This window comes from Gymnoscopelus braueri, assembly GCF_963280865.1.
Source record: "Gymnoscopelus braueri genome assembly, chromosome: 22".
NCBI classification, from domain to species: domain Eukaryota; kingdom Metazoa; phylum Chordata; class Actinopteri; order Myctophiformes; family Myctophidae; genus Gymnoscopelus; species Gymnoscopelus braueri.
The window spans coordinates 41611423-41639251 of record NC_137624.1 but is presented as its reverse complement, the minus strand read 5'-3'; the positions used below and the strand labels follow the sequence as shown (position 1 = coordinate 41639251).

The 27829-nt window shown below is 39.8% G+C and overlaps 1 protein-coding gene across 1 annotated transcript; it reads right to left on the bottom strand.

The window, feature by feature from the left end:
* Window positions 1–1148: 1148 nt before the first annotated feature.
* Window positions 1149–5049, bottom strand: LOC308078065 (microfibril-associated glycoprotein 4-like; the record flags this gene model as incomplete). The annotated part of the gene is made up of 3 exons (XM_080419125.1): window positions 1149–2281; window positions 3244–3501; window positions 4908–5049. The coding sequence occupies 3 exons, from the start codon at window positions 5047–5049 to the stop codon at window positions 1845–1847; spliced, it is 837 nt and encodes a 278-aa protein (XP_080275251.1). The 3' UTR covers window positions 1149–1844.
* Window positions 5050–27829: the final 22780 nt, after the last annotated feature.

The window sequence follows — 27829 nt, the reverse complement described above, 5'->3', positions numbered from 1 at the left end:
CTAAGTATATAGAGTGTAAGGGGTTAAAGTCCATATAAGAATGCTGCCATCAAAGCTGAAACTTAAATTGGGTTACATTACAAATACATATTGCGTACATTTTTTTAAAATTAATTGTTGAAGCAATCTTTTGGACAATGAGGATGTTATTTATGGATGGGAGACCATACAGTTCCACTCTCAAACCACTCAGTAAGATTCAGTTTTTATTTATTTACAAAGCTATTTTATAAAAGCCCCCTCCTATCTCTCAGCCTTAAAGGTATAGTTCACCCAAAACAATACTTTTTTCTATCAATTAGTCACCCCATGGAGACTTGAATTCATGGATATTTTTTTGTTTTTGTCGCATTCCTAAGCCAATAATTTGATGACCAGTATAGGCAGCGGTTCCGGTACCGCTGCCGGTACCGAAAATGTCATTTTGGGGGTGAACTATCCCTTTAAATCAGGGGTCTTCAACGTTTTCAGGCCAGGGACCCCCAAACTGATGGGGAGATGGAGCAAGGACCCCCTACCTCATAGGATAGGGGCTGGGGGGGGTGGGGGGGGGGGGCTACCACATATTTTGTATATTTATGTATAAAATTGTGTTTTATATGTATAAACATGAAAAAAAAGTTGCCTGCTCCTACGCACCTGTCCCAGTAGGTGTGCAAAAGGACCTTTCTCTACAAAGTATGTATTAACAAACCATGTTATTGTGCATTCAATTGTCAATTAGTTTAAAGACAAATTTACATTTTTGAAGAGAAAAAAAAAATAATAATTAAACAAAAATAGTGTTTAATCAAACAACAAATTTGCGGACCCCTTGCAGTACCTCCGTGGACCCCCTCGGGTCGCAGACCCCCTGTTGAAGACCTCTGCTCTAAACACTTAGACCCTCTATACTTAGTAAAACAGACTTATATAAACACACTGTCTTTACGTATTAAGACACTTCATTATAACTGACTAAACATGGTAGTTATAATGTGCTGTTCTGCTGAGGTTAATAATGTAGTATGATGACCAGCACTTATAAATACTTCATATACCTTGTTATAAGTCGTTATGCATCATTATAAACATTCATAACGAGTGTTATGAAGCCTTATCATGCATTGTAAATGTGATTATAATGCATTATAGACCCGACCTTTAAGTAAAGTGATACCAAATACACATCTCTTTATTCATTCAACAGCTTGGATTATTTATTTATTTAAGAGCCCTGACAGGTCACCACTGTACTAATATGTGATACAATACAGATATCTGTATGAGTTTAGGATTAATTCACAAAGAGAAAAAAAAACTAAAAATAATTCAAACCATGAAAAAGAGTAAATATTGGTTGCATCATACCTTTTATACCACGGCTGTGCTTTTCAAAAATATATGCATGTGAACCTAAACATGTTTAAAGAAGGGGTGCCGTGATTTTCAGTGATTTCCCCCCCCCTAAAACATGATCATCAGGTATTATGGTTATACTAGGAGGATTGTTAAAATTATGTTTTTATGTGGACACGCCCCAGTTCATTAAGTATACCTGGTTCTCACCTTAGCCCCTCCTCCACCACCTTAGCACCACCCACCTGTCCTAGTCCCTCCGCCTCCTCATGCTGTTGTGTTATGATAATGAGGGGGAGGGTATGTTTTTACTATGTCACTAAAGCGCTGTTTTTCTATTGGCACGTTTGACCCTCAAGGTTTCAGCCTCCAGATAGAAAGTCAAAATAGTCAGAGAAGACATAAAACACCATAAAAACACCACCAGGGGGCTTAATGAAGTTCTATCAACCTCATAGACACATGAAAAACAGAAAAAGTGCAAAACTATGGCACCATGCACCCCTTTAAGGAACACGTCTGATCTTCATCGCTACAGCTTTCAGGGAGTAATAATGACCCTTCCACTCTCTCCAGACTACACCGGTTGAATATTGAGCCGTCTGTCCCCAAAGGTAAGCACCGTTGATGTTGGCACGGTGACAGGACGCGTACCAAAACGCACCGTAAAAAGAACTTGCACAGTTCTTGCTAGTCGACTCGTCCTGATCTTTGTCAAAGGTTGAGAATTTACTTCCATTGTGATAGGTCAGTGAGTCTCCTGCTCCTCCATCCTGGAAGCCAGCAACCTGCAGCCTGTAGCCATCAGCCTCAGAACCCACAGAGAAAGAGGAGTAAGAGGCAAACGTTGTGTTTCCCTCAAAGTCCTCCATGTCCACCCTCAGCTGATATGTTTTGTTCTGGGTAAGGAGATGCATGTTGTCCAGTCCCAGCCAGTACTCACCTGCAGAGGTGGAAAGTAACTAAGTGCATTTACTTAAAGGACGACTTCACCCATTTTCAACCTATCTTCATATAATTAATACTCATGATAAAATGGTACAATTTGTTTCTACTCAGTCTGTGTCTCATAGGAGGACTGTGGACAGTCCAGAAACCCGTCTACCAGTGACATCATCGTTAAGCAGGATTTTTTTTTTCCAACAAGATTTCACATTTTTTATTTCGATTTTTATTAACGCGAGAACAATGGCTTCTATTATTGCATTGCAACTTTCCAGGAATGGAAAGCCTGGAGTTTCTATTAGCTTGTATTCCCCATCGATGATGTCACTGGTAGACAGGTTTCTGAACTGTCCACAGCCCTCCTCTGAGACACAGACCCAGTAGAAAAAAATGGTACCATTTTATCATGAGCATTAGTGAAGACCAATTATATGAAGATAGGTTGAAAATGGGTGAAGTCTTCCTTTAAGTACTGTACTTAAATTCAATTTTGAGGTATTTTGAGTATTTCCAATTTTCAATCATTTTACTTCATCTCAGATCCAAATATTGTACTTTTATTCCACCACAATTATTTGAAAACTTTAGTTACTTTGTAGATTTTGATTATTATTACAAAACATACATTAACCACTTCAGCCCTATATACATTTCGGCCATTTGAAAATAGCAGATCTACAAGCTCACAATGCGTCGCGATGCGACGTATTGTGAGCTTTTAGATCTGCTATTTTCAAAAGATTTTTATATATTTTTATATAATATATTTTATATATTTATGAAAACTTAAAATGGGACATTCTGCATAATGAGTACTCTCTACTTTTGGTACTTTAAGTATACTTTCTTACTTTTACTCAAGTACATTTTGAATTCCGGACTTTTGCTTGTAACAGAGTATTTCTACATTGCAGTATTGATACTTTTACTTAAGTAAAACATTTGAGTACCACTGCTCACCTGATGCGTCTCCAAACCCAGCCTTGTACTGAGCCCAGGGTCTGTAGAAGTTCACAGTGCCGTCCACTCTTCTCTGGATGACCGTCCACTTCCCTCCATCTGTGTCCATGTCACAGTAGACCTGGGCAGGTGTAGCATTGGGGTAGATGGTGTACACGCCGCTCTGTGTGGAGAATTTGTTGACGATTTCCTCACAGTCCAGAACCAGGCTCAGATCCCAACAAGCAGCAGAGTGGACCGTTAGAGCCGGCAACAGAACTGCAACAACGCGCACACACACACACACACACACACACACACACCTGAATTACGTATATATATATATATATATATATATATATATATATATATATATATATATATATATATATATATATATATATATATATATATATATATATATATATATATATATATATATGTATTTATTATTTATAATATTTTGCTATTAGTTGTTAGTGTGTGTACCTCCATAAAATGATGGTGGATAAGAGAAGGAAACTGGCAACAATAAACAAGTCACACCCATGTTGAACGATCAGTGATGGCATGAGGAAGAAACTAATGTGTTTCAATTCTGGTGGAGGTTTGCCAAAAGGAAGTTGTAACAACAACCCCAACAAGAGAAGTACAAAAATGTAATAAAGACAAAAAATACGGATAAAACAGGTAGGTTGTTAGTTGAAGCAGTAGGCTACATATTTTAAAGCTAAAGATAATAATAATAATATAGTCCACACTCCATTGTGGTATTTGTCACTGTATATTTGGCATATACAGTCTTAATGTGTTCTCTGCATTTTAAGGCAGGCAGGCAGGCAGGCAGGCAGACAGACAGACAGACAGACAGACAGACAGATAGACAGACAGACAGACACACTGACAGATAGGAGAAAAAACATATCTCCAGCCTGGCAGAGACAAAAAAGACTGGATACACACAATGTTATTCTCAGCAGAACCATAGTTTAAAGTTTATATAAGATGAATTCACCTGAGTTCTCCGTCTTCAGGGCCGAAGACAGAGAACCTTTTTTATATAGTAAACATAATGGAGCAACGTCACATGTCAACCAGACTGGATACAGCACGGACGTGTCATTCTGCTGTGGATATGGGCAGGGGTGATGCAACTTTGATGATGGAGAGGGAGGGCCACTATATTTCCACACTCACTCCAGAGGGCCACATTGCATATACTGTCGGGCCATTCTATGTCACACAAAAGTAGCAAAAGTAGCAGATCTACAAGCTCAAAACGCGACGCGTTTTGAGCTTGTAGATCTGCTACTTTTGAATTGGAATTCTGTTTTTTTTTGTGCTATTTTTGAATTGGAATCCTGAAAAGTTTTTTTTTAATTTTATTTCAAATGCATTTAGTTATACTTATGTTAACTTTATTAACTTAAATACAAATACATTGGACATAAAAAAGACAATAGAATTGTAATACTAGTCATTATGCTACTAACATAGACTGAAGTAATTAAAGCGGCTCATGTTTGCAATTGTAACAGCTGAAATCAATAATATATCAGTATTCTGATATTAACCAGCGGGCTGCATTAAGTGAAGGTGGGGGCCGCATGTGGCCCCCGGGCAGCCAGTTGCCATGTATGCTGTAAACACATGAATAAAAAATGTATAGTCATTTAAATAATCACCTTCGGGTCTTCTGGTCTGATCTTCGGCTAACTCGTTGTTGGTGCAGGGAGAGAGTACACCATCCTGTCCCTGAACCACTGTCCTAGACAAACACAACACCAGCGCCACCAGGTGGAGCAGCAGAGTAACAGCAGCCTTCATCCTTGTGGTGGATGAGAATGTGGCAGACCGGATGGTTCAGCTTTATATACTGAGGCTCAGCACAAGCTCATGAATATTTAATTTTCTACCAACGTGTGTCAGTGTTTGTGGGAAAGCCTGTTGCTCTGCGTTCCTCCAATAGGCTTCAGGTACTCAAATGTTTTACTTAAGTAAAAGTATCAATACTGAAATGTAGAAATACTCTGATATAAGTAAAAGTCTGGTAACCAAAATTTACCTGAGTAAAAGTACCAAAGTATTGGCATCAACATATACTTAAAGTACCAAAAGTAAGTTCATACTTCATAATGTATACAAATCTTTTGAAAATACCAGATCTACAAGCTCACAATGTGACGCATTGTGAGCTTGTAGATTGACTATTTTCAAATGGCCAAAATATATATAGGGCTGCAGTGGTTAATGTATGTTTTGTGATAATAATCTAAATCTGCAAAGTAACTAGTAACTAAAGCTGTCAAATAATTGTAGTGGAGTAAAAGTACAATATTTGTAGTGGAGTAGAAGTATTGAAAATGGGAAATACTCCAGTAAAGTAAAAAAAAACATCAAAATTGTACTTAAGTACAGTACTTGAGTAAATGGACTTATAGTTACTTTACACCAACACCACTGGCTACAACCCTGGCTTAAGAAGAGAACACACACACATACATGCACGCACGCGCACACACACTCGCATGCACACACACACGTACGCGTGCACGCACGCAGGGGCGGATTAACCCTTCGTGGTGTCCTGTGCTACAACCTGTGTTGGTGTCTTTCCACGATAGTAGAGTCTGCAGCACTATAATGTCCTTGCATTAAGCCAGCCAACGGATTCATTATCTGGAGACTGGTCATCACCAACAACAAGCACAGGGCGACTTAGATGTTAAAAAGGATACCTACTGTATATTCTGAGGAAAACCTTAAGACTGCCAGGTGGCTAAGACAGGCATTACATGTGTCATGATGGAAGTCTATTCCGTATTTGAGATTTTAATAATTGGGTCGTAAAAGGACAGGGAAAACTGGTGTGCCCTTTGTCCTTTGGCTGCAGGTGCGGTGGTCTCAAAAACATAAAGGAAAACTGGCAGAAAAAGACTTGCTCACTGCATAAAAATTAAGGAAAATTCTTGAGATTGAGATTGCTGGCTTTTCAGAGAACAGTGTTACTTGAGGTCAGGAGGAGATCAAGTTCTACCAGTTCTACCTTACCAAACCAAAACTATTTTTTGGATTGGTATGGTAGCTTAGATAGTTGTGGTTTATTTCCCTTACGGTGATATCTTGATGAGAAATCTTCTATCATGATGAGAAGGTCTTAGACCGTGTATAGTTGTGATGCAAGGTGTGCCAATGGAACGATTAGAAGAAAGATTAGAGTCAAAACCATCATGTACCTGTACGTACATGATGATGAGTGATTAGATAAGGATTAAAGGGCATGACAAGATTTAAAGGAATGCAGTGTCACAACTAGTTTCATGCAAGGGCTCCTTACTTTAATCAGAGCGAGGTGAGCAAACTTTTAAGCTGGAGGTCTGATGGTGATTGTGGCCCCAGGCTGTGGATCAAGGGTTTCCACGGATTATGATTGTGGAGTGTTATTATAGTTACAGATTGTGATTTTTGGACACTTTCAAACACTTTCAACGGTGAAAACCTTTATCAACAAGCTTTACTTGTTGAAAAAGTTTCTTCCCTCCTTTTGCTTTTGTAGCAAAAATATCCTTCTGAACAGATCTGTTTTATTTGTTTCATTTTGGTATTTATTTTTTGGGTTACTTCCATACTCTTGCACCTGCACTGCATGTGACTTTTGTTATGTAACAAGCCAATAATGTTTGTATAGATAGATGCTCGACAAAGCTGGATGTACCGCGGTCCGTGGTGGATTCAAACCCAAAACTGGGATCTTTAACTGAGCTAGGGTTGATGTGTGGATGTGCATTCTCCAACAGGGCATGACGACACTCTTAGATATAGTATTGCTGTTCTGATGTGGTTCTGGACATTGAACATGCATGGCAAATTATGCATACTAATTATATGACATAAAGTAAAACATTAGAATAAACTAAAAATCATTCCCACAATAGGAATGAAGTATCTGTATACTATTGACCCAGTGTATAAAGGAGTCTCTCTGCATAACATACACTCTAAACCCGGGGTCTTCAACGTTTTCAGGCCAGGAACCCCCAAACTGATGGGGAGATGGAGCAGGGACCCCCTAGGGGCTAGGGCGGGGCTACCACATATATTGTATATTTATGTATAAAATTGTGTTTCATATGTATAAACATGAAAAAATAGTTGCCTACTCCTATACGCACCTGTCCCAGTAGGTGTGCAAAAGAACCTTTCTCTACAAAATATGTATAAACACACCATGTTATTATGCACAATACTAATGCCAATTAGTTTATAGACAAATTGACATTTTTGAAGAAAAAAAAAGAAAAGGAAGTTAAAAAAGAAAAAGAAAACCCCAAGGACCCCAAGGTTGAAGACCTCTCTGCTTTAAATGTTGGTACACATTGCTCACAGACGCGTGATTATGAATCCCACCAACGTTATAGGATAGACCCCCCTTAAGGCTCGTTCAAAGTCCCTAGATGGGTCTAAAACGTGCGTCAGGGGGTGAGGGATTCCGTCCGTTCTTTACGGACGCATGCATAGTCGCTCACGTTATTTAGGGGTTATTTTATTTATTTTAAAGTGTACAGGCGTAATACACCTATTCATCCACTAGATGGCTGTTGCGAGAGTATGTACCGCAGTACCCATAATGTTGCCATGTCTGCTTATTATAAGCGACTTTGGGCTTATTTTTCTGTAAAGTTGCTTGTAAACAAACACGCAATTTTGTATTGGTGGTTGCGGTCCACAAACTAGACAAAAACAATGGTTGTCTACAAAACGTGAGTTTCGACCCCTACTGCACTGTGCTATATATGCTATATATTGTCACAGACCGTGGAACGACGGGTCTAAGTAATTAAGTACATTTACTCAAGTACTTCCACCAACCAACGTGGGTTTTTTTTTGGAGAAAGAGGGCCAGAGGAAAACTTTTTTTCCTTACACTGCCAACGGGCACCACTGGTACTACAGGCAACGTAGTTGAACGTACACGTCGGCCTGACGGTGAATGTCGACTGCACGGAAGGAAATCCTGGAGCCGCAAGTGACGGAGGGGGAGACAAAACCAACGACGTAAGGAGCGTTGGCGCTCGTTACGTCTCCTTACGCCCGACTATGAATGATACTTTACCTGTGTCTTATTGGCTCCCTGGTAGGCATAGTTTTACTGAGGTTAGGGTTAAGGTTATAGGTTAAGGCATAGTTGCAAAAACGAGAACTGTCAATCACAGCGACTACTGGACAATCACAGCTCGCTTTGCCAAGAACCGCGGTGGGATCCATAATAACGCCTCACAGACATGGATCCCACTGCAACTCAAAAACACCATAATGACCTCATTAAACCCTTGAACCCTATTTTGACTGGGGTCCAGGGCCCTGGATGGCGTCTACAAGAATGCTACGAATGGCACTAGGTGTCATATGGGAGGACGTCATCAGAAACTGTGACCTTTTCACGGGGCCCAACCACGGTTCACAGACCAGGTCAGAGAGAGGGATGAGGAGGATAAATAAAAGGTGGATATTTACTCATGACCCATAAACATTGGTCCATAACCAAAACATGGGTCCCGAACCCGCTGTTTGGGAAACCGTGGGCTAGACCACCCCCATTTGCATTGTACATGCATTGCGGCACATTAACAGTAATGGTAAGGTGATTAGGCTTATCAGTTTTAATATCAGTGTTAACAGTAAACATTCCTGCAGTTCTGTCACAATTCAAACACTCATCTATTACAGAATATTAATATTAAACTTTGGGTAGCACTTTATAATAACTATACACTATAAAGCATTAGTTAAGCATTAGTAAATGCTTAATTCATCATGAACTCATCATTAGTAAAGCATTATTCATACATTACTAAGCATTAGTAACACATGAACTCATCATTAGTAAAGCATTATTCATACATTACTAAGCATTAGTAAACACAGTTATAAATGTTGCAAATATACACTATTAAGTATTAGTTAAGAATTAGTAAAACACTTAATTCATCATTAATTCATCATTTGTATAGCATATACATACATATATTCATACATTACTGAGCATTAGTAAACACAGTTATAAACCTTTCAACTATACACGATTTACAATTAGTTAAGCATAATGCTTAACTAATACTTAAAAGTGTATAGTTGCAACATTTATAACTGTGTTTACTAATGCTTAGTAATGTATGAATAATGCTTTACTAATGATGAGTTCATGCTTTACTAATGCTTAACTAATGCTTTATAGTGTATAGTTATTATAAAGTGCTACCAAACTTTGCAGTGAGGACACAAACTCAAGACACAAAAATTCAAGATTCAAGATTTTTATTGTTACGTCTTGCATACAAGTATAAAGAGTAAACATTATTTTGTTTTGGTTCCTCACACTTTTTAGCGGCAATAATAAACTGTCAAAGAAATAAAGATAAAGGGAGGAAATATGTGGAAAAAGTGGCCCATGACTTCACAAGCACAATTACACAATTCAAAACAATATGATGACTTATCTTCCAATGTGATATCATAATATGCAACTATAATGTAAAAATTGATGCTGATCTACAAGCTGTGAGCTTGTAGATCGTATACTTTGTGTCATGTGTGCTTCCATAGAAGACATGCTGACTTGTATTTCGAGAGCTCTTATGATGCTGTATGTGAGGTATTGTTCACCCCTACGTTACCATATGCTTTAGCCTGATCGTATACTTCATAAAAGTGTACATGCAGTATATGGATGGGTGACGAGTCAGACTCTAACAATGGGGACAAAGAGGACGTGTGACTATGGTGATATTGGATACAGTGTAAACTGATTCCTAATTGTGTTTTGGAAATAAATCTGTGTGTTATTATGTGTGTTATGTGTTCATTTATCGTTCATGTGTCATAATGGATGCAGCTCTGCGAAAGGTGTATTACGAGCCAGGCAATCCTGGAGGGTTAGGGGCATTAACATTAGCAATGCTATGGGGTAGATTAGAGTCATCGTCCATGCAGAGGTCAACATCAGTATTTACTTACATGTCATCCGTATTAGAAAGGCCAGTGTCAGAATCGCTTGTCGCTTTACCAGAGTCAGTGTCAGAATCGCTTGTTGTTGGGTCAGAGTCTCCTTCATCGGGGTAAGATTCCCACAATAAAGCAACTGTTCTAGCCAGCGACTTTCTTATATCACTAGATAGTTTTTTGCAATGCCCTACAGTGTCTAAAAACGCCTGCGCTGCAACGCAGTAGTCCAGATCGTTCTGAGATTCCACCGGTAGTCCTTCAATATCGGCAACTTCAGCCTGTACACGTGAGGTAAGCTCCTTGTCCCCCGTGAGGGTAAGTCCACCGATGGAGGGTGATTGGATCTGACCAGTTAGACAGTCAAATGTTACGTCTCTCCATTCCCATGGATGTCTGCTTTTAAAAGACATAATCTGAGTCTCAGTCCACGTGGCTGGCCAGGGGCACATCTGCTGAGCTACAAGGAACAAGGAGATATACAACGAGATCAAAACATTAAAGGGTTGCATTACTAAAGCAGTGCACTTTCCCATTGACAATATTGTCTTCATAGAAGTAATGAGATTTCATTTGATTTCATAATTTGTTCAGTTATACAATGTATATATATATATATATATATATATATATATATAAAAAAAGGAATACAAAAAAATCCAAAAAGGTAGCACATCCAAAAACAATTCAATTAAATGTATATATGTATATATAATTTGTACAAGTTGTCTAGATATAGCTAACTTCAGTTGACAGTGAATGTAATTCAATACACATACCATCAATCCTGCTGTTACATTTACATGTGATAACGTGTTTACAATATTCACTTACCAGGAACAACGCTGACATCCGGCTGGATTTCTCTGCCATCAGAGAGTACTGGTACTGGTGCAGGACTGCCATCAGAGGATACTGGTTCTGGTGCAGAACTGCCATCAGAGAGTACTGGTACTGGTGCAGAACTCCTAAAGAGCTTGGTCTGGACAAACATCTTCTTTCTCGGTGGTTGAGTCATAGTGTTTAGCTGTAGCCTGTAGTGATGACACAAGTACTGTCCTGTGTTGTTTATATACTGTGTGTGGGGACGTCGTTGAAGACCTTAGTATGCGAAGCAGGTGGGTGTGGTCTTGTCTATTGTTATCATTAAGTATCTGTCCTACACACTACAAGGGGGGGGGGGGTCATTTAGAGATGCAAAAAGTACTCAACACCCCAGTACTCCAGTCAAAGTAGGCTCTAGAATAGATACTCCTGGTCTAAGTATGTTTTATAGAATATCAATGCATTGCTGTATTGTTTTCACAATGCATCTACAGAGCCTTAACTCTCTGAAAACCACATAATGACAAGCTGGTAGAACTCTGCTACACAAAGCATATAGAAACTCCTAAAAAATGTCAACGGAAATGTAATCTGATGAACAAAAATAAGGTTTTATTTATTTAAATAGTTACTGTAAATGCTATAAAAAAATCTGGCCTCCAAATGTATGTACATGTCCTGGCTTAGTAAGGACATCCAAATACAACCTGTATTGATCCTTTTACTTAAGTAAAACTTTTAAGTACTTATTTCTATTCTCTTCAGAACAGTCTGGTGTGAGATATCAAATGAAAGGGAAGAAAACACAACATAGAAGTCTAGAAAATGTCTCATCACATGTAAAGACACTTTCATCCTCTGGTCCTATTCATGTGAATTGGACTAAATTGTAAACAGAATATGATGTCATAGAAGTCTAAACTAATCTGGTGAGATGTGGTGTATTTCTGCTCTATCTCAGTAGACATATTTTATTTTCCTTTGATTACGTTTAATGAAGAGGTAATTTTTATTTGTCATTATAACACCATAACTTTCATGAGCAGTTTCTTCTTCTGGTCATCGTTAAAAAAACGTTTCATATCACATTGATGTACCATTTGGAACAACTCTGTTATCGGATCCCTGAAGGAGTTGGGGGGGGGGGGGGGGGGGGGGCGGGGGAGTGATACATTTCTGTCAAATATAGTGTACTTGCTACATGGTGGCTTTACAAACATTAGTAAACGTTATCCAACTGTTTCCGCAGGAATTTACTGGGGCACAGGCCCTATGCACAGGCCTGGTGGGGGACATATCCGACGGAGGCACCGCATATGTATAGCCTACAACTGGAACTGACGCCCATGCTTCGCTGGAAACTTGTGGATACATGTTCTGCTTTTTGTCTCCGCCAGGCCGAAAGGCATGGCGAGAGAGTATGTTTTACCCCCTGTACGTCCGTTTGTGTGTCCGTGTGTCCGTCCGTCCGTCCATCTGTCTGTGAACAGCTAATCTCAGGCACCGTTGGCCCGGTCGCTGCGAAACTGTGCATGCACACTCCCTGGATGCCAATTCAGAACCTCTGCCCAAATTTTTTCACATGGGCCTGTTATAGCGCCACCAGGAGGCCGATTTGTGCAAAAGCCTTTTACTCCTACAGATTTTATCCAAACGTCATGCAAATCGGTACACAGTATCACTATAGTCATGTGATCAACACGGATCTGTCCGATTGTCCATATTCCATCCTCATTGGCTAAGGTTGGCTTCCAAAATTTGCAGGACTGGTCCGTTTTGAACAAAATGCCTCAAATCATGAACGCAGCTTGCGCTTTCCGTGCAATTTCACACGCACATTCCCATTAGGCCGAGGAAGAAATGTCAGCCTTTTCACATTGGCCTGTTATAGCGCCACCAGCAGGTCTAATTTAGCAAAACACATTTTTGGAACAAAATGCCTCAAATCATGAATGCAGTGTCCGATTGCCGTGAACGACCTAAGAATAAATGGCACCCTTTTCACATTGGACTATTATAGCGCCACCAGGAGGCCACAATAACGTGCCTGACCTGGCGGAGACCTGTGCTCCGAGGAACACTTTTTCTAGTTCACAATGATTTCATTGTGTTATACAGCACTGCAAGTGAGACCTGTTCCTTTATTCCCATGTAGTACAAGTGTTTGTAATTATATTATGTCATCGCTGTCCGGTAGAAACCTTTTATGTACGAGGAAATGGAAAAAAAATTACATCTATGTTCCAATCCATCCAGTGGATCCAGTGCAGCTATTAGTCACAATCTCTTAACCCAAAAGATTCTACAAAACGTCTTCTAAATCCTAACAGTTATCTGAAAAAAAACGTATGTTGCTGTATCAGTGGTTCTCAAACCTTTTCATTTCAAGGACCTCCAAACGTATATGTATTTTGCCGTGGACCCCCATCTCAAAATATTTTGCTCCAGGAAAGATTTGAATTAAAAATGTTTGCTTTATAAATATTATATTCAAAGATTTGCACAACATTTCTAAATGTTTCAAAAATAGCAGATCTACAAGCTCGCGTGTGAGACTTTATATCTGCTATTTTTCAATAGCCAACCAATGTGCTATACACATATATAGCTCGAATCTAAAATGACAGATGCTTTCAAAGATTTAATGGGTTAAATAGGTTACCTTTTGCTGGTTAAAATGTTTATAAACCCCTCACGACAAAATTCATCAAATGAATTTCTAACCTGTTGCTATAATATAGTAACATCATTTTTTCTTTTTTTTTTTTAGTAAGAATTTGAACGTTTTCAGAAAACTATGGTTAGGTCTTAGAAGGCGTTTTTAGAATCGGCCTCAGGTCTAAGGACAATGGTCATCAACCATCAGTAAGCACTACTTTACTGACTGAATTACACATGAATGGTAAAGATATAGACCCATCAATGTGTTTACACTTGAATAGCCTTACATTGCTCAGAAATAAATTATCATCAACTTACACTAATGAAATTGAATGCTGCTCTTAGAACACATGTGGGCCCTTATAAGTCACATCTGCCAGTGGCAGAGTCGTTCTGACATGCCCTCCCTAATGGTTAAGTATCATCATTGACTGTTCTCACCTTAGAACAGGTATGTCCAAACCCTTTTTAAATGGAGGGCATATTAAAAAATATTAAAATACCGTAGACTGCTTCTCCTGTGATACTGTGTGCAGTACCATACTACCTTTGGACCATAACAAAGCCACATACAAATGCTTCACACTGCAACAATTAAGCAATATTACACGAGAGGGTGTGCTTTACCGTCATTATTAGCAGGCCTGTGATGCGGTCAGGAACGAGGCGCAGCCGAGTTCCGCCGCGATCACAGAAGTGCTAATAATGTAAGGTAAAGCACACCCTCGAGTGTAATATTGCGATTATACAACAGTTACCAACAAAACACATCCAAATGTATTCATATTGTGGGGCAATTCATAATAAAAAAAATTCGCTTATCCGTTTCCCTGTAAAGAGAAGAGTTTATTTGACTGAGACAAAATAGTCCCTGTAACAGCGCAGCACTCTGTCTCTCTGACTCTCGTCTCATCAACACAGCTGATTCCAGTAGGCTATATGCTCCGTTGTACGATCGTGTTACGTGGCCAAAATAACTGATCTACAAGCTCACAACGCGTCAAGATGGCGATGCGTTGTGAACTTGTAGATCGGCTATTTTTGCCGTTCGATACCTTCGTACGATAAAGTATAACATACACTGGACTGTTAACGAAATGGGAGTAATTTTACTTTAACACAGGAGGATATTTATACAGTATGGATGTTACCATTGAAATAAAGCACACTTTTTTCCAGTTATTCCTTTTATTATAGGATTTTAGGCGATTTAGTGTGCTCTCTTCTAACCATTGATCAACCGTAAGTCCACCAAATAAGTCAAAACTAGAAAAAGTGCTCCTCGGAGCACAGGTCTCCGCCAGGTCAGGTAGGTTATTGTGGGGCAGCAATGTTCGGAATTAGCCAATCAGGATGGAATATGAAAAATCGGATGGAACCATCTTGATCACTTGACTATATGTGTACCGATTTGCATGATGTTTGAATTTGTAGGAGTAATATAAAAAAGAAAAGTGTTGCAAAATTGGCCTCCTGGTGGCGCTATAATAGGGCAATGTTAAAAGGGTGGCATTTGTTCTTCAATGTAGTGTGAATGTGCGTGCAAAGTGTCACCGCAATCGGATGCTGTATTCATGATTTGTGGCATTTTGTTCAAAACGGGCCACTCCTGCAAACTTTAGATGTCAATGTTAGCCAATCAGGATGGAATATGAACATTTTAAAAGATCCATCGTGATCACATGACTATAGAGATCATGTGTACCGATGTGCGTGAAATTTGGATAAATTCTGAAGGCTTAATATAAAAAAAATATGTTTTACATAAGTCGGCCTCCTGGTGGCGCTATGAAAGGCAAATGTGAAAAATGCAGGGCAGTTGTTTTTCCTTGGCCTCTAGGGAGTGTGCGTGCAAAGTTTCATGCAGATCGGTGCAGTTATAGTTAAAAACACAAATCGTCCATTTATAGCGCCACCATGAGGCTGATTTGAACATTTTCAAGTGGCATTTCTTCCTCGGCCTAATGGGAATGTGCGTGTGAAATCTCACGGAAATCGCAAGCTGCGTTCATGATTTGAGGCATTTTGTTGAAAACGGAGCAATCCTGCAAACTTTGGAAGCCAACCTTAGCCAATCAGGATGAAATATGGAAAATTGGACAGATCCGTGTTGATCACATGACTATAGAGATACTGTGTACTGATTTGCGTGATGTTTGGATAAAATCTGTAGGAGTACTGTCAAGAAATGTGTTTTGCAAAAAGCGGCCTCCTGGTGGCGCTATAAAAGGCTAATTTGAAAAATTTGGGGCAGAGGTTCTGCTCTGGCATCCAGGGAGTGTGTGTGCACAGTTTCGCTGCGATCAAGCCAACGGTGCCAGAGATTAGCTGTACACAAAATGATAGAATGACGGACACACGGACGGACGGACGGACACACGGACGGACGGACAGGGGGCAAAACATACTCTCTCGCCATGCCTTTCGGCCTGGCGGAGACAATTAACAACATAGTCCATTTTGTGTTGCTGTTTGTTCTCCGGTGGCGGCGGTGGGTACTGTCTGTTTGTTTTCCTACCGTGGGACAGCGTGACTTCACAGCACAGCTGTACCATATATGGTCTAATCAGGTGCGGAGTGCGGACTGCAGTGCGGAGTGATTTATTAATGTGATTAGGCCCGTGCTATGATGCTGGTTTGAAGCACGGCTAGAAAGCTATTTCAACCAATCAGATTGCTTGGTCGGAACTACCTGTTGTATAATTGTATTTATTATATAGTGCCGTATCAATAGTCATTTGTTCGGAGTGCAGCCTATTTGTTGGGGGTCACACATTGTTCCCAGACATGGATCCCACTGCAACTCAACCATGAGGACCTCATTTCCTTTCATTGACCTCAACACTGAAACCCTATTTTGACTGGGGTCCCACATAGCTCGGTCACCAGAGAATTCGACCCAGGACAATTCGACCTGGTCAGGTCGACCCGCTTTCGACCCGCTTGGACCGGACAATTCGAGAGAGACAGAGAGAGACAGAGAGAGAGAGAGACATAATAATAATAATATGTACATTGATTTACCAAACAATTATTATTTGTCTGTCAGGGTGAAACAAGCCCAAAGGCTTTCAAGCACAGCCATTGAGATAGACACCTCCTTACCTCAAGCCCTATTGTCTTCTTGAGGTGATAATTAATGAGCACAGCCATTAGACACCTCCTTACCTCAGCTCTAAATCCTTTTGTAATGGATTACAGTGTGTCTATTATCAATTGGTTCAGCCTGGCGATCCTCAATCTGTGTTGTCTGACAATTATTCTTGCACTCACTTTATTCTCCCCTTTTCAGGTAAAGTGCAAAGTTGCCATGTTATAATAAGTTTCTATGAATGCTTTAGCTTCAAGACTGTATTGGTGTGGGACTGTATTGGTGGGACTGTGTTGGTGTTTTTGTTGCACTCATTACAAAGCTAATGGAGGCTAATGGAAGCTAAAGGGAGCCACCCAGAGGACGTTTACAGAACAGTTGGGTCACGTCATATATACCAGGGTGTGAATGTGGGGTTTTGTGAATAATCACATGAAGTATAAAAGTATGATATATTAGAAAAGTTATAGTTATAATGGTAATGCCTTTATTGATTGTATGCTGTGATTTGAATACACTATATTATTTGTATGTGTTATGGAAATGATTATTTTGTCATTCAGTCATAAAGTGACGTTCAGTCTACACATTAGCAGCAGCTCTGTGTTGTCTGACAATTATTCTTGCACTCATTTTATTCTCCCATATAGAACGACACAATGTAACATAGCTCTGTTTACACAATGCTGTACCCCCCTCCAATTGTATATGTTCCCCATCTTAAATCTTGAATATGGAGAATTAGGCATCATATATGAGATGCAAACATTATAATTGGGATTTCATTTATATTGCATATTTCATCTTACTTACATTTTGTTTACAAGGTGAATATGTACACAGCATATGACCGTGTCCTTAATCATGTTTAAGGAGGATAGGCTATCATAAGCTTTTAGCTTCAGCCTATTTCCTTTTGATCACCTCAAACACTGATGGATGTAAGACTTGTATAAATGTATGCTTGTACTGTGAGTTGATCAAATAAACTAAAACAGTGCCCCACCTCCGCCTCCAATTAAGTGTGAGAATACCACCTTATTCAAGCACAGTCATTGAGATGGATCTCCCTTTAAAGTTAAAACTGTATATAGAATGCAGCTATATGCAGAGAAACACAGAGACACAGGCCATCAACGATCACATTCCTAAGGCTAGCAGCCACCATCATCCCCATAGCAGAGTATGACGTTTTTTGCTACACTACCTTTATTGTGGTTGAGTGGTTAATCCATGTTTTATAATATTGTAATTTATGTCTGCAAAGTAACTAGTAACTACAGTTACTATAGGCTTTTTTTTGGTTATATCATTTTAGTTGACCTTGTAACAGTAAACTCATGTACTGTACTGGTACATTTTCCTGTGCAAACTTCAATCAATCTAAAGGATCTGGTATTTCTATTATTGGCATATCTTTTTAATGTTTAGCTGTTGTTGTACATACCATAGTAACTAATTAATTTAGTTAGTTTCAGTTAAAATCTACTCATATTAAATATTATGAATATGATATAGTGCTCCAGTTCCAATTTTGTCTGCCCATTTCTTAGTGTAAAAACTCAAACTATTAATTGCGATGGGATGATGATTTGAGAGCTATAATAAGGGTAAAAAAGTCTAAAAATAAATAATTAAAGTCTAAAATGTAAAATCGAAAATAAATATGTTTTGTACATTAGGGACATACTATAGATCTTTGATGAATGTAATGTGGGCATTCCAATGGCCCATTTCATCAGCACCTTTGAGACACACCTAGATTCACACCTCACACCTCTCACCTAATGGTCAATTAATGGTATGCAAATGTCTCCTGAAATCGTCTTTAAAAGCACAGCAAGTCTGCTGCTATGCCAAACATTCTCTGGACAGTGTGGTGTAAACATGTCTCGACAGAGAAACGCAGGAAAACCTAGCCGCTATAATGACTATGTTCTCAAGGAGAAGAAGGAGAAGAAGGAGAAGAAGGGTCGGAAAAGAATAGCTGTGCCTATACCAACTACAACTTCACCTGATTCTATTCCTCGGAGAGAGAGAGATGCCGCTTCACCTGAGCCTGTAACTACAGCACAGGTGTCACCACCACGACCACCAGGGCCTGTTCCTGTGCCTCGGAACAGAACACGCACAACAGCTCCTCCAGAGGCAGATGCTGCTTTAACTGAGCCTGTAACTACAGCAGCGGTGTCACCACCAGGACCACCAGGACCTGTTCCTGTGCCTCGGAAAAGAACACGCACAGCAGCCCCTCCGGAGACAGAAGCTGTTTCACCGATTATAGACCTAACTACACCACCACGACCTGTTCCTGTGCCTCGGAAAAGAACACGCACAGCTGCCCCTCCAGAGACAGACGTTGCTTTACCGGAGCCTACCGAGCCTGTAACCGAGCTTGTGCCACCAGCGCCAGCTGTCCAGCCAACTGAGACTGTTTACAAGATCATACCGCAAGGCACGCAACGTGGGGGGCCACTGCTAGTCGATACCAATGGACACAGCTATATTATGAGGCTCCCTGCTGGCCCGAACCCTACATGGCGCTGCAAAGTGCGTGGCAAAGTAAAGTTATGTCTCGCTACGGTTAAGCAAGTTGGTGATGTCTTTACGCCTGGGATACACGAACACATTCATTACGGGGAGCCTGGAAAGGAAACAAAGGTGAAAATATACAAAAACGTCATTAAAATGGCTAAGGAAAACCCGTTCCGGTACGCTGGAGGCATCGTGGAGTCTGTACTGAGAGACGACATGCCTCAAGATTCGACGTGCACAGTCAGGCTAGATCATCTCACGAGGCTAGCCAATAGACACAGAGAGAAGGGCAGGCCCAAGCATCCCACAGATGTGAACAGCAGTGGTGCGTTTACCGACAAGCCATCAGAACCAACAACAACCTGGAGGGATGGCACTACAGACTCAACAACGCAGCACAGCGGCCAAGCTTGAATCTGTACCTGCTTGTGTCGTTGCTGTACAAAGAAGCTGGCACAATCTCACACCTACAACGTCTCGTCACAATGGATATGGTGGCACGCTACCAGCGAAAGAAAACTAAGGACACAGAGGGCAAACTGGTGAAACTATGGGATGCCTATGCAAGGAAGGAGTTGGACATCACCCAGCTGCTGGCAGCTGTTGCTGAGGTGAACACGATGCCACACGGGGTCGGACTGGCAAGAGCGGACAGCGAGGTCTAGCCTGGTCTCCTTTCTCTTTTTTATTCCCCCATTTTTTTTGTATATAACTATTTTTGATAACTTGTTTTTCTATGACTGAAATAGTGCACATTCGATCAGACTCAGCCTTTTTGTAATATACATTTTATTTCAATTTTTTTTGTATATACTACTATTTTTGACTTTTTTTTTTCAATCATTGAAATTGTTTTACACTGCCCTGTTTTGTCAAATAAAATAACAGTTACGTTAATTCATTTCACCTCTTGTGTTGTGTTTAATGATGGCGACTACTGTAGATCTGCTACTTTCAAATGATTTTAGAGGAGAGGAGGACAAAACAGACAACATTACAATAAGGCATACATTATTATTTCATTTAGAAAAGAAGGTTTACAAAAAACCTTCTTAAAACAAGTATGCAACTGGGGGAGCATGCTTACAATATTTACTCTTAAATATACTCATTACAATAAGGCATACATTATTATTTCATTTAGAAAAGAAGGTTTACAAAAAAACTTCTTAAAAAAAAAGTATGCAACTGGGGGAGCATGCTTACAATATTTACTCTTAAATATACTCAGGACCTCACCGTCACCTTGTACCTTCAGGACCTCACCACCGTCACCTTGTACTCTACTACCCTCTAGGGGTTACACAGATAATTCGACCCGGTCGATTTGGGTCGAGCTGACTCAAATTCGCGGCTGGGCGAATTGTCCTGGGTCGAATTCTCTGGTGACCCATAGCTCTATACTAGGTCCCTAGATGTTTTATGAATGTGCCCCCTGGAGCACATGTTAATCACTTTTCAATGCAAATCTTATTTAAAGGAGCTACACCATGAATTTAAAACAAATATTTGATATTTAATATCATATGGTGTATGTCCCTCAAACCTTTTTCAAAAGGTTTGAGCCTAAATCATCACTCAGATATACTCATCCCAAGTCAATTGTCTCTGGCTTATACAGCACTTTCAGCTGCAATACCAAAACGTCCACTTGGGCAGGGGGGGGCTACTGAGCAATTCTGTTCAGTTAATACATTCAGTTAATTAAAAAATATATTTAAAAAAAAAAAATGGAAAAATTCTGCATACAAAAAAGCATCTAAGAAAAATACAAAATCGAAAAAAAAACACTTTGAAATTTTTTTAACAATTCCACCAAGTGTTTGAGGTGCCTGTTTCACCCACTTCCGGGGGGCGGAGCCAAAATCCGAGCCCGAAGTATTTGTTCGTAGACCCCCACTTAGGGGGGGTAGAAAAAGTTTCGGAGCGATTCGGGCACTTTTCATTTAACATTGGGGTTTGCCATCAAAAATGTTTATGACATCATAAACATTGCCATTCTGAGATCGCCTGTTCAGACACGCCCATTCTGGAAATCCATGAAATGAGAAGGAATGACTGAATTAAAAAAAAAAACATTTTTTTGGGTACAAGAGACACTGGGGACCCCAAAAAATACAAAAAACCAAGAAAAAAAGTGATTTTCATGGTGTAGACCCTTTAAGAGTGCAAGTATTATTAATAGTGAATCATTATTAATGTAACCAGATGGAGTCACCAAGTACTTTATACACAGTGTGACTACGCCACTCCCAATTACAGGGTGGGAGACCCGAGGTACAGGTTATTATATCCAGTCAACTTCCCCAAAAGGTAAGTGTTCAGTTTAAGTGAACAAAGAATTGGTCGGTTTGGAATGCAAAAATGTATTTATTCACATAAGGAACGTACAATGTATTGGTCATATATTTAATGATTAAAAACTATTTCCACAATGTCAACCAGTAAAGTGCATAGGGCTACTAAAGAGACAAAAGCTTGGCCGAATAGTTGCACTGAAAGGTAGGCCTACCTATTGAAGTCTGCACACACACAAGTTAAACACTGCAAATCAGCAAGATAAAAACACTCAGAGCCATGTGTAAGTTGGCATTAAAGATCACTGCAAATGTACACTCAAAAAGGCCAAAAGCCATGAACACCACAAAGGAGACAGCAATCGATTAAGTGCCAATCTGCAGTATAACTATTAGCCAAGTATCTGTCTCAGGCCGTAGCCGAATTAAACCTGTGGTTGGACAGTTTGTTTAAGTTTAAAGCCGCAGGGGCTGTAGCACTGGATCTCACTAACCAGTGCTCAAATAATAATAAAAGGTAGCAACATAAAGCATAAAAACAAAAACAAAGGTTAAAAGAACAGCGGTCAACAGTACAACAGGCACAATCCTGTTAACATGTGAGGGAATGCCCAGGTTGTCAGTGTAAACGGTCCGCTCGGTCCTAGCACCGCCTGTATGACAAAATACACCAGCGTGAGAACTCATTCATTTCATTCATAAAAAGAGTTGTACTGTTGCAATACAAAAAGCCAGCCTACCTCTAGAACCGTGTGTGAACGCACACACACACACACACACTCTAACAGGGCTCTAGCTGGCGCACGTCTAAGAAGAGATAAAGATGTACATAAATAACCTGTAGCATGTTGACATATGAAACTAAAAACAGATCACGCTACATTATTAAAACATGGCTTACCTCGACGCTATGAGCACAAACAAACGACCCGCCGTGAAACGAGGAAGTGGGCGGGGAACCTGGGCAAACTCAGTCTGACACTCTTTCCTTGGCCAGCTGACTCATATACTGCTCTTAATGGGGCTGTGCCACTAAAACGCACCAGTTCCCAGTCCCACTGACTACATTAAGAACAGGAAAGGGCCCTGGATGCATGGCGTCTACACAAGAATGCTACGAATGGCACTATGGTGTCATGTGGGAGGACGTCATCAGAAACTGGGACCTTTTACGGGGACCAACCACGGTTCACAGACAAGGTCAGAGAGAGAGAGAGGGATGAGGAGGATAAGTAAAAGGTGGATATTTACTCATGACCCATAAACATTGGTCCGCGACCCAAACATGGGTACCAGACCCACTGTTTGGAAAACAGTGGGCCAGACCACACCCATTTGCATTGTACACGCATTGCATCGCATTAATAGTAATGGTAAGGTGATTAGGCTTGTTCTAATATCAGTATTAACAGTAAACATTCCTGCAGTTCTGTCACAATTCACTCATCTATTACAGAATATTATGAACTTTGCAGTGAAGACAAACTCAAGACACAAACATTCAAGATTCAAGCTTTTTATTGTTACGTCTTGCATACAAGTATAAAGAGTAAACATTCTTTTGTTTTGGTTCCTCACACATTTTAGCAGCAATAAAAACGGTGTCAAAGAAATAAAGATAATGGAATGGATGCATGTGCAAAAAAAAATCCCATGAAAAAATGTGGCCCATGACTTCACACACAATTACACACTTCAAAACAATATGATGACCTATCTTCCAATGCAATATCATAATATACAACTACAACTATGCCGAATAATAGCCGATCTACAAGTTGTGAGCTTGTAGATTGTATACTTTCGGTGTGCTTCCATAGAAGACATGCTGACTTGTATTGAATGCAAATGACTGGACTTTAGTCTATGTGTAATAACCATTTACTCAAGTGTTATCAATGAACGTTTGTTGAAAATCCGTAAAAAGAACCTGTGCTCCAACAAATCCAATGTAGTTATCATTTATTCACAAGCTCTTGTTAATATTTAAGGCTTCCGAAGTAATTACATTACACAATCTACAAGCTCACAATGCATGACGATGCGGCAACTTCTAAGCCTGCAGATCATGTTTTTCTAAAGTTCTGCACGATAACATTTTACCACAAAGCAGGGCATTATTATAACAAAAATAACACTGCGCAAAAATATAATTTCAGTCTGAGGAATGCAGTACTGACAATCCTGACATTGCAGATTATGAGTGTTGTTTGCATCTAGTCATAGTCAACATCATCTGCCTCATCATAGTAGCCAGTGTAATACATGTCTGGCAGGACCACAGTAGGAGGGTCACTGTCCAAGTCCATGTCCTCCAGGCCGTCGATGTCCTGAAATACCTCACCAATAACTTTTAGAATTTTATTTGCATAGCGGTCACAGAATATCGGGAGATTGCGGTTAATGTATGCCAAGTCAAATATCGTGTGACTGTGTTTTATGACAGCATCAATGAGAAAGGTGCCGAACCCAGTGGCGCCTGTCTTTGAGGTGAACAGATGTGCATTTGCAGGAACCAAACTATCCCCGTATACCTCCAGCTTCTCCCTGATCAACCTTTCATGTTCTGGCAGCACCTCCCTACGTCTAGTAGAAACCTCGTCCAGTTGCAACACCTCATAATTAGGTGCCAGTTCTCCACAACCTTCAGTGGTGCAAGAACATAAAGAGTGGCAATAGGTGCAACATAGATGTCCTGGCTCAACCTGTGTTGCATGTTCTTCAAACCTACTGTACAGGGCCTTTCGAAAGCAGCTAATTTTGCCTTGGCGTAGCACCTCTTTTACTCCCTTATCGGTCCTTGTATGCTCTTTAATAACATACACTGCAGCATGTGCCTGTGAGCCATCTCTGCCTGCCAGGCCTGCTTGCTGAACCATAGCTTCAACGTTCTCAGGTGCCCCGTACATTATCACATGAGATACCGTTGGAAAATGTAAGTCCGCAAGAGCTGTCGTTGCGACAACAACTCTGCAGCTCCCCTCTCCGCTGAGAGATGACAGGATTCGGCTTTTGTCTTCTGCATGCGTTAGGCTATGAAACATTCCTAGCAGTAGGTTTTCGTCCTCGTGTTCAGGGTCTCTATCGACCCATCTATCTTCATCTAGCTCTCCTTTGAAGTAATTATGAACTCTGGCAAGTGCCTTTATGTCGCGGCAGTAAATAATGATGTGAGACATGGAAAGCCCCTTGTCTTTAACCTCCCTCGCAACCCAATCCAGGCATTCCAGCTCTTCATTGGAGACTGAAATGAGTCCGAGTCTGACGTTTGTCCGGTTGGGGCCAACCGTCACAGCTTTGGTTTTGACGGTGTCCATGTGCAGCTGTTTCTTCACCCTGGCTCTGGAAGCCAGATCAGCTGATGCAGTCAGTGCCAACACAGGTGTACCTAAAAAGACAAATAAATGCACTAATGTTAGCTTGTATTGTAACACAACAAAATTGTTTAGACACAACTCCATATTGTAACCACAATATGGAGTTGTGTCTAAACAACGTTAACACTCCATTGACCATATTCACACATGGCCATTTTGGAATTTAACATTGAAAGTGCCACCCGTTGCCGTGGCAACCTGGGTGGCACTTCATTAACTCAATATGGCCGCCTTATGAATATGGTCTATTGGTTTACATTCTTTAACTACACCTATGCACAACAAAAACAATTGGTGTATACATAATCGTTTCATATTCTCTCATAATCTTAATGTCTCACTAAATTTCTACAATTAAAATAGCCAATCTACAAGCTCAGAGCGCATTGCCATGAGCTGTGAGAGTGTAGATCTGCTATTTACAAAAAAAATTAGTCCCAGAATGGGAATGCTATGGTTCAAGTGGTTAAAAAACATACTAAATTTGTTTTTGATTTCTAGATATACTGACCCTCCTTGACGATCGATCTCAATTCTCCAAACTTCAAAAAGCTCTGTCTGAAGGCTGCCGTTTCCCCTTTTGAGACCAGTCCCCTGTGAAAGATAACAGAACATTAGAATGCTTTATAAAAATAAATGATTTTGCTTGCTGTAATATAAAGATTTATGTGAGGAAAAACAGAAAACGCACAGCGCAAAGCTCAGATGACTGAGCGTGTTAGGGGCAAAACAGCAGACAAATTACCCAAGGCCAAGACATAATTTGTTTTCCTGGACCAACAGGCTGACCAATTCAACAGTGCACACTGCAGTCAGGCTATATAATGACACTATTTAGCTGCACAAAAACACAGTATGGCCACCTGAACTGCATACATGACCATGCTCTGCTGCCCTGAAAATGTTTTAACCTGTATAATTTTGTGTTTTTAATCTATTTTTTATTATTATTATTATTATTATTATTATTATCATGCATCAAATGTAAAGTTCTGCAGTTTTTTCAGTGGGGCCTTGGCTCCACTGCAAGCATGAATTAATAAAGTCAAAGTCAAAGTCAAAATTACCAAACCTAGGGTGACATTTACCACGTATTTATGGCGTAAGTGTTTAAATCTCTAAAAACAAAACTATCTAACTATCTAAATTAACATGAATTCAACATGAAAGTGTAAATAAACAAGAAACAGCATATATTACTAAATGTTATCACTGCAGTATGAATATCTTTGTAGCTTGGTTTTCATCCAAAATATTAGTAGAAAAGATATGTTATAACAGATGTTAAAACAAACAAGAAACATTATCAACAAAAGAAATTAACACTGCAGTACAAATATCGCTGTAGCTTTTACTGGTACAATATAAGTACTATCCAATACATGTAGCCTACTCTAAAGGATCTAAGTCTATTTGGACAGATTCGCACTGGCTTTTTGTGTTATCCTTTTAGATAGCTTTTTTTATTTTAAACTGTACTGCTGCACCAGTGGTGTAAAAAGTAAGACGCATTGTGAGCTTGTAGATCTGCTATTTTCAAATGGCCAAAATGTATATAGGGCTGCAGTGGGTAATGTTTTGTAATAATGCAAATCTACAAAGTAACTAGTAACTATAAGTTTTCAAATTATTGTAGTGGAGTAAAAGTACAATATTTGCCTCTGAGATGTGGTGTAGTAGAAGTAAAAGTACAGAACATTGGAAATACTCTGGTAAAGTAAGTACCTCAAAATTGTACTTAAGTACAGTACTCAAGTAAATGTACTTAGTTACTTTACACCACTGTGCTGCACTGTTTCAAACTGCAAATACAAACATATTCAATCAATCTATGTTGGTTGACTGCTAGTCAAATGAACATACGAATTGTGAAAGCACAAACTACATACCTGATCACTTCACCAAGTCCAGCACAGAAGAGAAAAGTTGAACAACTCTAACACAGATTTAAAGACAACAAGACATTCAACAGACAAAGAACAGAGCCCTGATAAACACTCACAGGGGTATGATGGACCAATCAGAGTCAGGGGGAGGGACCGAGCAACAAGAGAGAGGGGGGTGCAGGTGATTAGCTTAATGTACAACATTGTTTTCTCACTCAACAGTATTTATAAACTGACAATTGAAGACCTTTCTATTAACTCTAAAATAATAAGACCCTGTGTCAACATTAGTCAACAATACTATTAGTATTAAATGAGAACATATTGCCCAAGAGACCGAAATTGTGAAAATAGCCAATCTACAACGCGAGGCCATGTGAGCTTGTAGATTGGCTATTTTTCTCAACTCCTACAATTCCTAGTGTTTGTCAGGGTGGTGGGGGGGGTCCCCAATTCAAATATGATTTTTTTTTTTGGGGGGGGGTTTCTGCCTGAAACGTTTGAGAACCCTTGGTTTAACCCCCATTGAATCCCTTCACATCAAGCTAGACCAAATGATCCACTCAAAATAATTGTCAAAGCGAAAACTGAATAATTGACATTTTGACCCTCTGAGATAAGCTCATAGTGCATATCATTGCTGTTGGGCAATAACATCATGATCTCCATATTTAAACTTGTTTAATATTATTGGTGAATTGATGCCCTACGTTGTCAGTCATACTACGAGACTACAGCATCACACAAAAGTAGCAAAAATAGCCTGTCCTCAAGCTCACAACCCGTCGCAATGCGACATGTTGTGAGCTTGTAGATCTGCTATTTTTGCTATGTTGTAAAGGCTAATATTGAAACAATGAAACATATTAACAAGAGCTTGTGCCAAAATAATAACTACAGTGAGTGGCTCCATTGGAACACACACAACATTGGTGG